The 16,998-nt window shown below is 32.0% G+C and overlaps 3 protein-coding genes across 3 annotated transcripts; 2 read left to right on the forward strand and 1 right to left on the reverse strand.

Annotated features, from left to right (window-relative positions):
* Window positions 1-159: 159 nt before the first annotated feature.
* Window positions 160-4,113, reverse strand: LOC113516089 (uncharacterized). The gene is made up of 5 exons (XM_026900446.3): window positions 3,814-4,113; window positions 3,297-3,653; window positions 2,866-3,103; window positions 2,244-2,522; window positions 160-455 (listed from the first exon to the last, which is right to left on the reverse strand). The coding sequence occupies exons 1-5, from the start codon at window positions 3,838-3,840 to the stop codon at window positions 367-369; spliced, it is 990 nt and encodes a 329-aa protein (XP_026756247.2). The 5' UTR covers window positions 3,841-4,113; the 3' UTR covers window positions 160-366.
* A 1,053-nt stretch (window positions 4,114-5,166) lies between these two features.
* On the forward strand, window positions 5,167-8,628 carry LOC113516210 (uncharacterized). The gene is made up of 4 exons (XM_026900590.3): window positions 5,167-5,424; window positions 5,509-5,677; window positions 6,456-6,653; window positions 8,471-8,628. The coding sequence occupies exons 1-4, from the start codon at window positions 5,243-5,245 to the stop codon at window positions 8,624-8,626; spliced, it is 705 nt and encodes a 234-aa protein (XP_026756391.3). The 5' UTR covers window positions 5,167-5,242; the 3' UTR covers window positions 8,627-8,628.
* A 1,115-nt stretch (window positions 8,629-9,743) lies between these two features.
* Window positions 9,744-16,953, forward strand: LOC113516082 (FAS-associated factor 2). Its single transcript, XM_026900438.3, has 7 exons — window positions 9,744-10,062; window positions 10,179-10,428; window positions 11,099-11,282; window positions 12,009-12,278; window positions 12,596-12,770; window positions 13,786-13,923; window positions 14,429-16,953. Exons 1-7 carry the CDS (start codon window positions 9,928-9,930, stop codon window positions 14,585-14,587), a joined length of 1,311 nt encoding a protein of 436 aa, XP_026756239.1. The 5' UTR covers window positions 9,744-9,927; the 3' UTR covers window positions 14,588-16,953.
* The last annotated feature ends 45 nt before the right edge of the window (window positions 16,954-16,998 follow it).

The following is a 16,998-nucleotide window of genomic DNA, read 5'->3' on the forward strand; positions in this document are numbered from 1 at the left end:
AAGTGTTTAACAAATCTAAAAAAATGAAGAAAATTTAGTTAGTGTAACAATATTTGTTAATATTAGTCACTTTTGTAGTAAGACGTCTAAATATCATTATTGAACAACTGTTCAAGTTTAACTTTTTTGTGGTCAGACAGTTAATGTTGAAACATTGACCAACTTACATATAGGAATTTAATATTAATATCGATGCATTCCTTTACCACTTGTCTAGAGGGGATGTCTATTTATTTAATATTATGCAATAATAAATTAAGCCCACTATTTAACAATAATATCATTTAATAAAACAATCTTGATAGTTGTAATACTTATAATTTTTAATTAACCTTGGCAATGTTCAATCACATCTTTAGAAATATTTTAAAATATTTCATCTAAAAATACACTGTCTAAACCATCAAATAAATCATCATTAGTTGTTGTACCAGATTTAGAAATAAAATTAGCGTCTGAAACAAAAAAATAAACTGCATTACTTACTAAATCCTTTAACTTTGATGTATGTATATTACACATCAAGAAAAGGACATAATACATGACATAAGTACATTTTTCATGGAAAACATAAAAACTATGAGGTGTCTCAACTTATCATAATTAATTTCTACACATGTTTGACATGAACCAAAGTCCCAGTCTTCAATGTCTACGTCTGTATATAGGCAGCTTAATAAGCAAATCTCTAAGTGTATTCGGCGTGACATACGCCAGTTTAATACTGTATGCATTGAAAGGGCAATAGAACGGAATCAAAACTCTAGTGTTCGCCAGAGATTTGGCTATTGGGCGAAGCTAACTGACAAAGTTGAAGATCGACACCGGTAATATAATATCCGCCACATCTAAGATTTTGAATGAGATTGAGAAGTTCTATAGACAGTTGCATACAACGTCGTTAACACCACATACTAATGCGAATAACGACCAAAGAGCTAGTCACCCGACACTATACCGATGATATCTCGGACGTCAGTTTGCAGGAGATTGAAATAGCTCTCAAACAGCTTAAAAACGGCAAGGAACTGGGGGAGGACGAAATTACAACAGAGCTTCTGAGAGCGGGTGGAAAACCGGGTATTGTAGTCCTTCAGACGCTATTTAATTTCGTCATCGATAACGGTGTTACGCCTGAGGCGTGAAGCAATCGTGCGACAGTTCTGTTCTTTAAGAAAGGTGACAATATCCTATTGAGGAACTATAAACCGATATCCCTTCTAAATCGCGTCTATGTACTGTTTTCGAGAGTCCTGACCTAAGTCTTATGGGTAAACTCGATGACTTCCAGCCACCCAAACAAGCTGGCTACCGAAAGGGATTTAGCACCATAGACCACATACATACGCTACGGCAGATTGCACAGAAAACCGAAAAGTATAATCTGCTACTATGTCTGATATTTGTGGGCTTTTTGGCAACTTAACTTGGCAAACAAGTTGATAGCCCACCTGATTAAAAGTGGTAACCGTCATCTATAGACTATGAAAAAGCCTTTGATTCAGTCGAGACATAGGTTGTACTATAATTCCTCCAGTGGTGCCAGATTAACAAAGGTATATTGAAATGTTGAAGTGTATGTATAGTAAGGGTACTTCCTACTACGTGACCAGCCCATTGGCTGGTCTATGGAAGTCCAGGTGAAGATCCAGTCCAGAAGAAGGTAGTCTGGGGAAGGTCTATGTACAGCAATGGATGGATAATAACCGAAATGATGATTTAACATTAACACTGTTTAAAGCAAGATCACTTAACCCAATGTTTATAGGTATACAGGAGTGCCACTTAGGAACCTTTCTGATGAATTAAATATAAGCAAATAATCATCAATAATTTAAAATAACAGAACATTTTTTTCAGTATAAGTTCATGCAATGTATTAGTAAATGGTAACACAGTCAGTGTAATATGTAACAAAAGAAACTTTAGTCATCACTAGTTCTCAAAGGAGGTAATGCAGTATCAACAATAGAATTTTGTGATGTCCATCATATTGTGTATTTATTAAAATAGAATTTCATATTTAGAAACTTCCTAAACTCTTAAACAATTACAGAGATAAATAGTTGGAAACTATAATCTTTTAAATTATATGGACTAGTTATATTTTTTAAAATATTCCTGTAAGGATGTGGTGTCATTAAAAATTAATTGATTACTTGATTAAAATATTGCAGATCTAGTTGCATTAATTTTCTGATACGGGTAATTTCTAAATAGATTTTTAATATAACAAAACTTACCTAAATTTTGAGGAGTTTTATCAATCTTAATTATAGTAAATAGGTCTTCATAGACTTTAACAAATCCATCTGGAAGTGATTTTTCATCATCATTCTGTAGAATTGCTGAACTAAATATGGCATAAATATTACTCAATGTGATATTTAAATAATGTTTCTTGAAAGCACTTCCTGTTGTGAGCACTGTAGGTTTCCATAACACGAGTGCACAATGTTCTGAGACAATATAAGGAGAGAAAGTAGACCATGCATCTCTGTGAAGAGTACATTTGATGTTACCTGCAAATGTAATAATTTATACTATTTTGAGAGGAATTATAGATTCTGAGACATAACAGTCACAAAAATAAAGAGCTTCAACCCTATTTGTTTACACAAGATTTAAATACTTCACCTATGACATTAGCAAGTAGATAAGACAGTAAGTAGATAGTATAAATTTATTATTATGTAACTACTTTGACTGCAATAAGGTAAAACAAATATTATACCTACTTGCCTATTTGCTACTCTGCTATAAAAAACTCCATTTCATTCCTAAAGTATTAAAAGAGAAAGAAAACACTAATATCGTCCTCATATAAAAAGCTAAGCAATTGTACACTAAGGTTATAAATATTACCTGTTGTATCTCTCAATATTATAAGTGGATCTATCACAGATCTATCTACACACTCTACAAATGCGGTAACTGTTTGTGCTTTCCTCCGTCGAAGGTTACCAGCAACAGCTTGTTGTTTTATAGTTATTATTGGGTCCACATCATGCAGATTCCACTTTCTAATATCTTCTACAAGTCTAAGCCATAGTGGTGATTCAAATACCTCCTTCTTAATGTTGTTCTGTGAATAATCTATATCCTATAAAATAATACTATCAATTAAAGTTACTACCTATACTTTTTATACTATTACTGGTAATAGCATAAAGAGTTACTAATGAAATTTGAGACACATAAATATTTGTTAAAGAACTCCTTGGGAATTTTTTGAAGAAATCTTTGGGAAAATTAATAAAAAATATATTCTTATTTACATTTAATAAATGACTGACCTGCGAGAGGAGTTCTATATGAGACACAGATTCATCCTTGTCCACTTGAAGACTACCTGTTAACATACCAGCTGGACCAGGAAATTTTCTCTTTGTTTTATAATCAAAATGTGAATCAATAATTTTCCGTTTTGAATGTTTATGTGACATCAAACTAAGATTTTCTTTAATATTATCATTTATGCTTGTGTCAGAAATTAATTCAACACTTTCTTTCTGTTTTTCTGGATAGTTTTTTGAAACTACTTTAGCATTATGTGTAACTTCAATATTAGAAGCTATACTTTTTATTAATGACTCAGATTTTACTACAGAATCATCCCTTTGAATATCATCTATATCAAATTGAGATAATATCTGTAAAAAATATATTACGGTTTTCTTTATTCAATATGATAATTCATAGCTAAGATTAATAATACCTTTTCTTTTTTTCTTAAATCTCAAAATGTCAATACATTAGGACAACAGAAAGTAACACCAGCTTTTGATATAATCAAAGAGCAAGTTTACTAACCTGATCAAAGTCATCGGATTCGAACATGTTCTACAATGTAAAAAGTTACATCCAGTTACTAAAGGATATTTTTATAAATTATTAAACTAGCAGATAATCACAGAAACTTTTTAATTCTACTTAGTTATACATGTCAACCGTTATTTTAAATTATATTAAATACATATAAATTTTAATTAACAGTTATTGATATCCCTTTCGTGTAAAAAAAAATCGCGTTTAATAATGAATAAAATATTGTAATGAAATTTAAAAAACATTGGTAGTACAAAACAAAACAAACTTTAGACATAAGCATAGATTCGGGAAACTATATCCTCGGTAACAGCGGTTGTCACTGTCATTTGTCAATGTCATGGATGGCTATTCAAAAACATAGAATAAAGATAGTACCTGTTAAGGGTAACACACACAAAGTTATTTTTTTATGGCAAAGGGCTGAGGTTGACCATTATGTCAGTAACAAGCAGAAAACGAGACGGGATATGAATAAGGAACGGTAAGAAATTTTGTGATAGTTATAGTTTAACGTTATTATGAGAAATCAAAGAAACTAAGTAGTTATAGATCAAGTATGAGTTTTTTTATTTCTCGCTCCTATAGTAAAATGAATGGCACAGTCTTTTTCTATCAAGCATAACAATCTAAGTACAATAAATTACATAGAAGGAATGATAAAATAAAAATCGTGAATCATATGGTTGCCTCCTTCCTTCTTATGCAAATATAATTAGTAAAAAAGGACGAAAAATACACCATTAGTTGCTACTTTTGTCAATTCATAGCATAAATATTTATATATACATAGCATAATATATTAAGCTGTCACCGAAAATTTGAATTCATATCAAAAAAACTATTAGAAAAATTTCTAAACAATATGTAAGTACATAGTTTTTAATAATATATATGAAACGTATAATATATATGATTAACATTTTAGTTCATAGACAGGGCACTTTTCAAATAATCATTTGGAAACATTCTAAAATTCTTCAATTGCTTCTGAAAATTAACAAATAATAACGAAGTTGACATACAACAATCTAATTTATAATAGTACCTAACTTCAGTTCCTTAATAACTTTACAGAGGTGGTACTGATGGTCATTCGCTAATAACTTTTTATTAATAAAAAAATATGTTAAAAATAAACGTTAACGGCTTAATTGTCAAGCAATTTTAGGACCACAGGTATTACGCTTGACCTATGGGCGAAATACAAATAAATAGTTCTGGTACCAAAATGACAAAATCTGTTCGTTCCTCTTTTTTAGAATGCCAAATTTAACTAAAGAAATATAAGCAAATACAATAAAAAAAATTGTGACGTTTATAAATTTCAGTTCGGTTAGTTGCGTATATATCTATTACAGACATTACTATAAGAGTGACATTATTTACATATTTTTTTCACCAAAATTTTGTAATGGCTATATTTGATGTTTTTAATCCTTTACAAAATATTACGCCAAAATTTATAGAAGAGCAAATTAATGAAATAGTGGAATGGTTTGATGCGAACTCAAAACCACTGCTTGTAATCAAAGATGGAGACCCCATAAATGTAATAACCATTGAGCAATTAATAGATTTTTTAAAACTAAGAAAGTATAGTATCTCTTAATTAATTATGTCAAATAATTAAATAAACATAGCTTATATTTATTTCGTTATTATAATTTATTTTCGCAGGTTTCATAGAAGGAGTTTTCATTACCCGAGTTATGCTGAAATAATGAATGAAGCAGAAAAACTTAAGGCTGGTGTGACCAGAATGTTAACAAAAGAGCAATTTATATACATATTAGATAAATGGATAGTAGAAACTAATTTGAAACATGAGTTAGGTCTTGCTTTTAAGGTACACCTAAGTAAATATACAGATTAATTAGATAAAATGATAGTTAATCATATTACTTATAGTTTAATTAGAATATATAAATAGAGCATTGGGTATCAAGTGTCAGTTTGATGTCTGACTGATAGCGATATGCGAATTTACTAATCCAACTACCAATTATTCGACTGAGCAAATCATTCTGATTATTGGAATTATTTTCAAGTCATTGGATTATTAATTTTATTTATTCGACTACTTATTTCAGACACGAACATAGCCGAATCTACCCAATCGTTAAAATGTCTTCTTTTGCCAATTAAAATTTGTATAAAATTACCAAATATTAGTCATGTAAGTAAAGTTTTAGTAAAAATTAAAATTCAATGAACACCTAAATTGCAATAGTTAATATTAAAGAAGCATATAAGTAAATAATTAGGAAAGCAGATTAATAAGCATTTATATAGAGACACTATCTATATAATCTAAGAGTTTAATTTAGGTATTTTTAGGACGTTAGTACATTTTATTCAATGAATAAATATACTTGTTTTAGTAGGTGAAAATAAAATTGTAGCCCCGCTCCGCCTGCGCTATCAGTATACTCTTGTGGGGTACTAGTAAAGTATGACAGTTGAAAATTTAACAACGTATATGCATGCTCCACGTGCATGTAAGCTACCATGACATGCTTGTAGGTGGAAAATAATATGACTCTTGTATCGTACATATATGACAGCACCTGTTATGAAAGTGCTTTATATATGTACTGTTCTACAAACACTGTATTTTGTTTTAGATATTTGACACAGAAAAACGAAATTTTCTAGAAATCGATGAAATTCGCACTATTGTTACTACTTATGGAGATATATTCAATGAAGCTGAAACTTTAGAATTATTGCGTGATGCAAATGTGCGAGGTGATGGGAATGTGTTTTATGAAGACTTCATAGAAAGCTTATTTAGCGTTGCTCCTGAAATGAATAACATAAAAGTATGTGTATTTTTATTACGTGTACCTTATTATAGATTAAAAATGTCCAAAAAAATCTACATTTCTAATCCAAAAAATTTGAACAGCCATTTTCTTAACTTTCAAATTATGTGGCTAGCCTATTGACACAGTCTGAAAATTTTTTGGCCTATTCGATCACTCATTACAAATTTCATCTCGCAATAAAATTTTATGCACAGACCTCTTTACAGCTTGCCAAGTAACTAGAGTTTTCTTATATGATCAGCTATATCTAGTATACCTAGGAACATGACTCAGTATCGTGTCGTCACTAGATATATGCACTAGTTAAACGTTTTTGTTATACTAATTTGTCTATAACTTGAATCATATCATATCAACTGTTAACTACTTACTGCTGAACACCGTTCGGCCGGTGATCTTTTAGCTTAATTAACACATCGATGGGCAGTGGCAATCGAGAGTAAGGGAGAGCCCTTAGCTGTTAGTCTGGATATTGCGAAAGCCTATGTCACAGAGCGCTGCTTTTAAAGCTACCTTCATTTGTGTTGCCTGCGAGACTGTGCATTTGGGTTGCCAGTTTTCTCAAGGAACGTATCATTAAGGTCGTAGTCGACGAAGCATGCTCTGATTTAAAACCATTGAATGCTGGTGTCCCGCAAGGCTGTGTACTATCTCCGATTCTGTTTCTTCTGCATATCGATGATATGTTACAGACCAGTAATATTCATTGATATGCAGACGACAGTACAGGAGATGCATTATATACCGGTCATGCAAAGATCTCGCGGGCACATACCGATGAGTGTCGGAATAGACTTGTGTCTGAAATCGAAACTTCACTCCATCAAGTTTCGATCTGAGGTGAACAAAATCCTGTCCAATTTAACCCTAAAAAGACACAAGTCTGCGCGTTTACCGCAAAAAAGACGCCGTCTGTCGTATCTCCTCACTTTCAGTGCACTTCCTTTGATAAAAAATCGAGTCTAGGAATTCTGGGCGTTGATATATCTTGCGACGTCCAGTTTTGCGGTCATCTGGAGGAGAAGGCTAAGATAGCTTCCAAAAAGTTAGGAGTGCTCAATAGGGTGAGACGGTATTTCATGCCCGAACACCGCCTGAAATTATATAAAGCCCAAGACAGGCCGCATATGGAATACTGTTCTTACCTGTGGGCAGGAGCGCCACAGTACTAACTCCTTCCGTTAGACCGCATTCAAAGTCGGGCGGCTCGAATTATCGATAGTCAACGCCTTACTGTCCGACTTGACCCACTGAAACTGCGCAGAGATGTTGCAAATCTGTGCATCTTCTACCGAATTTATCATGGGGAGTGTTCTGAGGAATTGTTCGGATTGATACCTGCTGCTGATTTTCACCACCGTAGAACCCGCCACAAACTAGAGTTTCATCCCAATCATCTGGACGAGTGGCGGTCTTCCATCATGCGTTTTTCAAGGCACTTTCTTCCACGCACAACCACTCTTTGGAATCAACTTCCAGCAGCAGTATTTCCGAACTGATACGACAACATAACCTTCAAGAAAAGAGTATATTCTTTTTTAAAAGGCCGGCAGCACACCTGCAATGTCGCTGGTGTTGTGGGTGATCATGGGCGGCGGTAGTCACTTACCATCAGGTGAGTCGCATGCTCGTTTGCTCCGTGTTGTAAAAAAAAAACACAAGTTTTCCCCATAAATGGAGTTATGCCAGTAGTTGCCACGCTTGGCAACCGTAATTGGACATATATATATTTGAATATGAGGTGTAAATAGGTGTTATTAATTAATCATACATTTGAATTGATTCAAATACTTATTTTAAATAATTCGCAGACAGAATATTTATATGAAAATCCTGACGAAGATCCATCTATACCTCCTGAACCAGTAGTAGAAGAAAAGCCACCAGCTCAAAAAGTATTGCCAACACCACCACCTTCGGCTCCACCGCCTCAACCTACGTCGAGTAAGAAAGAAAAAAAGAAATAAAACCAATCAAATGAAAATGGACATAAATATGAAAATGGCATTATAATACTTCCTTACTATACCTAAATCAAGAAATTACTTGCTTTATCATTTATTAATTGATATACACTACAATATTTTAAAAATTTATTAATTCTTTATTTGAATACCTTCATTGTTGCACTCATTAATTACCTTTTAATCACGACCTCGTCGGTAGGATAGATATGTTGATTGATTGGAATAAATAGTAACATATATCCTTCTTCAAACAACAAAATAGTTCAAATATATCAATTTTCATGATAATTGGTTGCGTTTTTCGAAAGGTTACCTTTTAGTACCTTAACCAAAAACATTTACAATATTAATAAAAATAATACCTATTCTGAGTAGCCCCAATTCTGCAAATATTCAAATGGTATTGTCTATCAGGATTTTGTAAAAATTGAATTACTAAAATGGGTGGTAAATTATTTTGCATTTTTCTGATATATATTCTGATAGAGAATAAATAAAATTAACTATTATACTTGAAATCTAAACTGTAGCTATAGTTATTACAGGGAGTACAGTACTCTATAGTTTTTATCTACTCAATGAATAAAATTATACGTGTCTGGTAACACTAGCACTTTTGTCGGCGACTTGAGCCCATAAGGCTAAGGACAAGAATAACAAAATCTTTGTATCTTGGCTAATATAGCCGGATGGGGCACTTTTTTTGCAATCTTGTTTCAAAATTTCAGAGAAATTAGAATTTTTGTAGAAATTTTTGAACCAAAATAAAATGGGCTTAGAGTACCTTGGGTATTTTTTTAAATATAGACATTATGGAGCTGATATTATTTTGACTTTAGAAGATTGATATTTTCTCTATAAATAAATTAAAAATAATAGTAATTAGTATTGATAAATTACTAAATATTAGTGTTGAGTGTAAATAATTTTAATCGATATGTATACTATAGATATGTACAATAAATTTTACGTGTTGTTTTTTTTAACTCTATCTTTTTATCAAAACACACGTGTTCATCTTCAATAGTTGACCGTTGATGATACTATAAAGAAAAGTGAACGATAGAACCTCAGATAGAATAGAACCGATGACATGACATTAAACAAAATCAAATGACATGTCATTTTATAGTTCATGATTAAGCACTCGAGCAAAATATTTTAATTTTCACTATTGTTTAGTATGATTGTTTTTGTTTAATATGTCTATATATTAATATTGATGTAGTCTAATTTAAATTACGCGATTTTTCGTAGTGAGTTTACTTATTTAATAATAGTCGAACTGTATATTTAGAGTCATGGACCTTGAAGATAATGCACTGGGCTTAACCCATGAACAAACAGATAAAATTCTTCAATTTCAAGATTTAACTGGCATAGAAGACATGTCAATATGCAGAGATGTGTTACAAAGGCATCAGTGGGATTTAGAGGTAAATATACTTCTATAATTTATTCGATTTCTTTTTAGGTCAATGCATGTACATTAATTGACCATGTGTTGATCTAAATATTTTCCTTGTTTTTAAATATTAATGTGACTTTTTAGGTTGCAATACAAGAGCAGTTGAATATAAGGGAAGGGCGGCCGTCGGTATTTGCTACAGAAGCGAGGGCTCCTCCTGTGGTTCATGATCACATTGCCCAGCAGGTTTTCACAGATGAGCCTCCAGAGGGCCCTGGCGGCATGCGTGGGCTATTACGCTATGTTGTGAATTTAGTTGTATCAATGTGCTACAGCACTATATCATCTGTTTTAAATCTGCTCTTAAGTTTTGTACGAAATGATGAGAGGAGATGTAAGTTTTTATTGTTATCATTTTTAAGAATGAATGTTTATTTTTTACTATACTTTGATATGATATTAAAGCATTTTCTCCCTGCAACTATTTTATAAACTTAGGTTGTTTTTATAAACATTTCCATACTATTATTTTCTTGATTCCTTAAGTGACTTAAATCGTTACTTTATTTTTCTCTAGTAATATCCAACACCAAATTATATTTACTGCTCTATTGTATACATTATCTATATATCACAACCACCTTAACCTGACATTGTAAGGTTTATTTAATACATGAAAATGGAATAGTTTGTTGCACTATTCATTTAAGTGGATAGGATACTAGTGAGAGATAACGGGCAAGGATTCAGTCAGTTTAGCTTGCCCCTCCTGATGAATCCACCAAAAATTTCTTGATAGTTTCAAGTGAGGGGCTGTCTGAAGTTTAACTTAATAGGGAAAATTATTTATTATTTATGCTTCTTATAATGAAAGGATGAGTTGCTAAACTCATCCTTTCATTATAAGAAGCATGTGAGATCTCAACACAATTCTAGGTGAAGCAACAGGCTTCTTTTAACTACTTTGTTGATTTTAGTACCAGCACAGCAGTGTAGTACAGCACTATTTAACTTCATAAGTACCTATTTAAAAACTTATTGTAATGTGTGATTACCATTTACAGTAGTGACAGATCCATTAGGTGATGTGATGAGTTTCATCAATAGCTATACAGCCCGTTACAACCCACATCCAGTGTTCTATCAGGGCACATATGCACAAGCTCTCAATGATGCCAAGAATGAGTTGAGATTCCTGATTGTATATCTTCATTCAGATTCTGCTACAGAAACACAAAACTTTTGCAGGTTTGTTTATTTTTTATATAACATAGATCATTATAGCTACTCATGCTCATAATTATACAAATAAACATTATTACTATTTATTTGAATACTATGTATACCAATTTTAGATTACTTACAGTAATTGTGATTTGTGCAATTTGTGTAGTCTCATCTCGTAACCTGTGCTTTGGAGCCATAGCTATCACATCCTATCACTGTTTTAGTTTGTATTTTCAGACTTGCATTATTGTGATGACAACATTTACAGTCTTATTTTTTAAATATATATTCATTTTTAACTATGTCTATATATACTTTGATATTAGTCAGTTTGATTGTAGTCAGAAGGTCAAGAAGCAATATGTATATATGTATGGAATTTTATGAACTTACTATCTCATTTTTGATAATTGTTTAGATTTTATCCAGACATCTTGTTCAGGGTGAGTATGGTGTAAGTTAGAATATAAAACTGCCCATACCAATGCTTTCATGGAATTTGTGAGCTGCATTCCACAGTGTATGGTAAAATTATACATTGTAAAGCACTTATTCTGAAGATAGTAAAATCATAAAATTCCCTTTATATATAGATATTTACAGTCTCATATATTTATAAAATAATTTTTTATTAAATATTACCCATGTACAGATATCATCTAGTTACAATTTTATTATATTAGTAAGATCTGTGGCTAAAAATTTTCTAATAAATAGGAATAAGTTTATATTTTGACATTTTCACAGATCTACTTTAGCCGATCCAGAAGTAATTCAATACATCAACACCCATGCACTATTCTGGGGGTGTTCTGTGGATACTGCGGAGGGATGGCGAGTTGCACAGTCAGTAGGCGGGCGGCGGTACCCCTTGCTTTGTGTGGTATGCGTTCGTGAGCATCGCATGACAGTTGTTGCACGCAGTGAAGGTTCATGCTCTTCGTCACAGTTGTTGCAGCGATTACGTCATGTAGTCGCTGACAATGAGCCACATCTTGCAGCTGCTAGAGCTGATCGGTAAATGCTGATATTGTATTAATACTTTAGTTTTTCATTTTATTTGGTGAATGTGTTTCTTCTAGTTCATTTTGAGGGATATCTAACACCCCTTAATTTATTTGTTTGTTATGTGAAGATAGTGGAATATGTAATTACGTCTTACTGTAAAAAAAGTGGTCATTGATAATTATTAGTTTCCATGTTTTGTGTATCCTATTAGGATCCTGATGTGAATAAAAAATCTTGTTAACCTATAAGGTTAATAATATATCCAGGTACATAAGAGTATTACTGCTGATCATTATTCTCCATCTAAAATTACTAATTATTATTAGTGTGGAGCGCGAAGTGACGGCGCAACTGCGAGCGGCTCAGGATGAGGCGTACGCGGAGTCCCTCGCGGCCGACCAAGAGAAAGAACGGCGCCGCGCAGCCGACCGCGCTGCTCGCCAGGAGCGTGAGAATGAGGACTTGCGGCGGCGGCAGATGGAGGAACGTCGCAAACAGGAGGTCAGTCCTTCTTTATTATATGATCTTATGAGGGCTTTTCATCCGTGAGTTTGTCCATCTGACCAGAATATTATAATGTTTGAAAGAAATAAAAATCTATGTGTGTCATGTGCATACCAAATTTTATGCTAATCAGTTGAATGGTTAAAGCGCCAACAGCCAAGAAAGGAATAAACAAATAAACTAACTTTCACTTTTATAATATTAATATAGAATACTAATATATATACAATCTTTTCAATTGCCAATTCTGTAGGTCTTTATTGTATGAAAATTAGTTGCGAATTTTTTTTTATTAATAAGGAGGTAAGAAAGAACAAAAGGATCTTAATGTCGCGATTACTAATATACTGTGTGGTTTTGTATTATTACATTTATACAACAACGTATAAATCAATTGCGGTATGGCATGCATGACTGCATCAGTGATTAATGCAACTCATGTAGTGAAACATGCTCTCTTGGGTCTCATATCACACTAATTCATATATTTTATAGTGTGTAATAAATTATTCAATGAATGTAGATAAAATTTTAAAATAGTGTGTAAAATAAAGTAAACCACGAAGTTTAATAAGAGATTGAATGTTAATATAAAATATTAGTAGTCTTACTTATTTATTACTTATATATACATTGCATAACCTGTCGGAAACATTGAAAACTTTTCAATTGTTTTTGAGATTATGATGTTGTCACAGATTGGTAAGCTATGTTTCATGGGATAAAAATGGACTTATGATCCCACCTTTGCCATTGGTATTTGCTGGTGGGGTGGCACAGAGGGATGATAGGTGAGGATGAAAGCAGGTCAGTTGGTCCATTGTGACGAATTTACTAGGAATTGACCATTGATGGTTTCAAGGTGGGACTGCATATAGGTCGATCTGATAGGATATTACTATTAATAGGGCAGCTACTCCCCACAAGATACTAAAAGTCGCTATCCCTCACATCGATAAACTTCGATATACATTATTACATTACTATATTAATAGTGTATATGATATGGTAGGTGATAGAGGCCCGTGCTGCGATGGCGGCGCGGCTGCCCGCGGAACCGGCGGCGGGCGCGGGCACCGTGGTACTGCTCATCCGGTTACCTGGCGGCGAGCGCCTCACCAGGCGGTTCACGCTCTCGCACACTACTCAGGTCGGTCCTGCTATATGATCTAGATTATATACACATATATAGTGTCTCTCTCTATAAACGCTGATAAAAAATATTCAATATTGTATTCTTGTCCTTATGGATAAGAATAATAGAATGTATTGTTTATACCTATATCCTGAGTTTGAGAAATATATATGTATTGTATTTTAGTTAAGCATTTATTGCAGTTAAGTTGAAAAATATAAACAGTAAAGTATTGTTGAATAATATTATTAGTAATTATCTAATAGTAATGATATATCTCCATTTAGTTGTTTATATATTTTTGCAATTTTTAAACTTCTTTTAGATGTGTTGACTCAGTAACAAAAAAAAAAGGAAGTATGTATTGTATACCTGATAGCATCACAACTAAAATAACAATTATAAATATACCTACATAAATATTCTTAAGGATATCTCAAAAATTGTATGTCTGTGGCACTTTTGGAGTCTTAGTTAATAACAAAAGACCTAATATTTATAAGAGAATATTTTTTTAAAGGACCTATATGACTTCGTGTTCAGTCATCCTCAAGCTCCCGAAGAGTTTGAGATAACAACAAACTTCCCGAAACGAGTGCTGGCGCGCGGCACCGCCAACTTGCTTGACGCTGGACTCAAGGACCGTGACGTGCTCTTTGTCAACGATGTGAACGCGTAGACCTCGCCTTAACATTACCAGTTCATCATGGTCAAGTTATATGAAAATGTTATGGTGGTAATTAAGGCTGAACATATCCTGAGATACTGGAGACCCAGTTGTCCACAGCATAGGGCGGAGCACATTTGTATGACATACTTCATTCTCTTTATTTTTTTCTCTAAGATCTCATTATACGTAAGTTTTTATTAATAAATAATCAATAATTTCGAACTTAAATCTGAATATTAATTTTTATTATTTTCTGCAATTTTTTTTTAATTGCCACTGTCATAAACTTTGAACAGCCTATTATGTTATATGTATGTAGTTTATTTATCTGTGTTCTAAAATGTCATTGTGACGTCTGCCTCAATTACCATGCACTGCCAATTCTATACTATGTTGCTCTGTATCATATGTCTCAGCATATGTTTAGCCTAATAATTGGGCTGGGAACTGAGATTAGAATTAAAAATTTACAACACTCATATTGTAGTGTTTAATTTAGTCAGGATTCTTTGAAATCTATTTCTAAAATGAATGTTGTGGGTACATAACACATATTTTTTGTAATATACAGCATGAATTTACACTTCCAAAAAAATAAATAACTTAAGCCACAGTGTTAGATATGGCCATTTTTATTTCGAATCAAGTAAATTATGCATTTTATAGATCAAAGTTGAACATACTTTAGAAATAGTGAAATCTTGTGTAGCTATTTTTAGAATAAAAGTATATGTTATTGCACTGCATATTACCTCAAAATGTACTACATTGTAACACTCGTCGCATCTTTGATATATGTATCTTACGTTATTGGTCATATCTGCTGAGATTAGGTAACCCTGGGGGTCAGGGTAATTTTGTACTTAATTGTAATGATTAAAGTATACCAAATTTCGGACTATCATATACTTCAAGATGACAAGTAAGTATATGACAATAGAACTAGCTGTAACAAAGAGTAGGAAACATTATTACATTGTCATATTGCCGAGTTTTTTTTTTTTTTTTTAATTAAATTCATGACCTCTGTCTGATATGAAAAAAAGATAATTTGGTTATGTATTTAAAAATAAAGGTTGCTACACTTATTCCCTTTTTTCTTTGTAGACATATTTAAACAAATTTTGCAACTGTATGTATTTTGGCATAAACAAATTATAATTATTATTTTATTTAAGATTTCCTATGTTAATGTAACAGAATGTTTCGACGATTGGTCAAAATTGCGTTTACAGGTAGCATTTTCAATAAAGCTTGCTACTCGAGGACTTTGCTGTCAATAAATATCTTCTTTTATACACAGTATGTAAAAAATATGGAAAATTTAGATCTTAGTATCTAAAATCCCGAGCGAACACAAAAACAACATTTTCACCTATATTTATTAACTATTCTATTTATTCACTTATAAATTAATAAATTTGGAAATATATATTTATATTTACAGTGAATAATCATGTGAAATATGATTATGTCTTTCACTTTTGAGTCCGGAGTCATCTAGAATTTGCTCAAAATTGAATTGATTCAATAAAAACTTGAAATTGAGGATACATTAACTGATATTTCTGACTCTTCTTTCATCAATTTTTTTTTCTGATATCTACAATTTTTCTTGTAATAGTTTATTTTTATATGATTTTAGTTAAAATTAATAGCATTATAGTATGATTGTTATAAAATGTATGTGTGTATGTAAAAATTTATGTAACTGATAGTTCCAAATACAATAGGTGTACAGATGATTTTAGAAATAAATCGTTAAATGGGTGTGTCATTTCAGTTACAATTTGTAAGCAGTCCTATTTATTGTCATTTTCCTTTTTTATGACAAATACTGGTGTAATGTCGGTGATATTCAATTAGTTGTTATGTGAAGAAAGACAAGTATGGTTTAGCTACATTTTCCGTTCTATACTTATTATCTAGTAAGTTGTGATTGATATTTTATAAGTTAGCATTATATAAATCAAAATATTTGTTCTATTCTGAACTGTTTCCAAATAGACAGATCGGGATCAACTAATAATGTTGACATAATATTATTTTTATTATATTTTAAGTTTGTTTGCTGATAGAAATTGAAGCTTATTTCTCATTGTTAACTTCACATTTGTAAGATAGAAATGTATAAATAAAAATACGTTTTAATCATTCATCAGGTGTGTTCAAAATTATATGAGCAATAATCAACAATATTTAAGAGAATATTTACTAAAAATACGATACATTTTACCTAATGTGGATCAAATCGTATTTTTGTATACATTTGTTATAAGTGAATGCATTACGTGGGAATGGATCAAAGCATTTACTTCGGAGGCGTATTAAATGTATATTATTTTTTGTTGTATAATAATAACGTTCCTTCTTTATTTTGTTTTTTTTTTTTCTATGCTTTTTTCTTCTACTTATATTCA

Source organism: Galleria mellonella, unplaced genomic scaffold (genome assembly GCF_026898425.1).
Source record: "Galleria mellonella isolate WM207_F2 unplaced genomic scaffold, CSIRO_AGI_GalMel_v1 utg74, whole genome shotgun sequence".
NCBI classification, from domain to species: domain Eukaryota; kingdom Metazoa; phylum Arthropoda; class Insecta; order Lepidoptera; family Pyralidae; genus Galleria; species Galleria mellonella.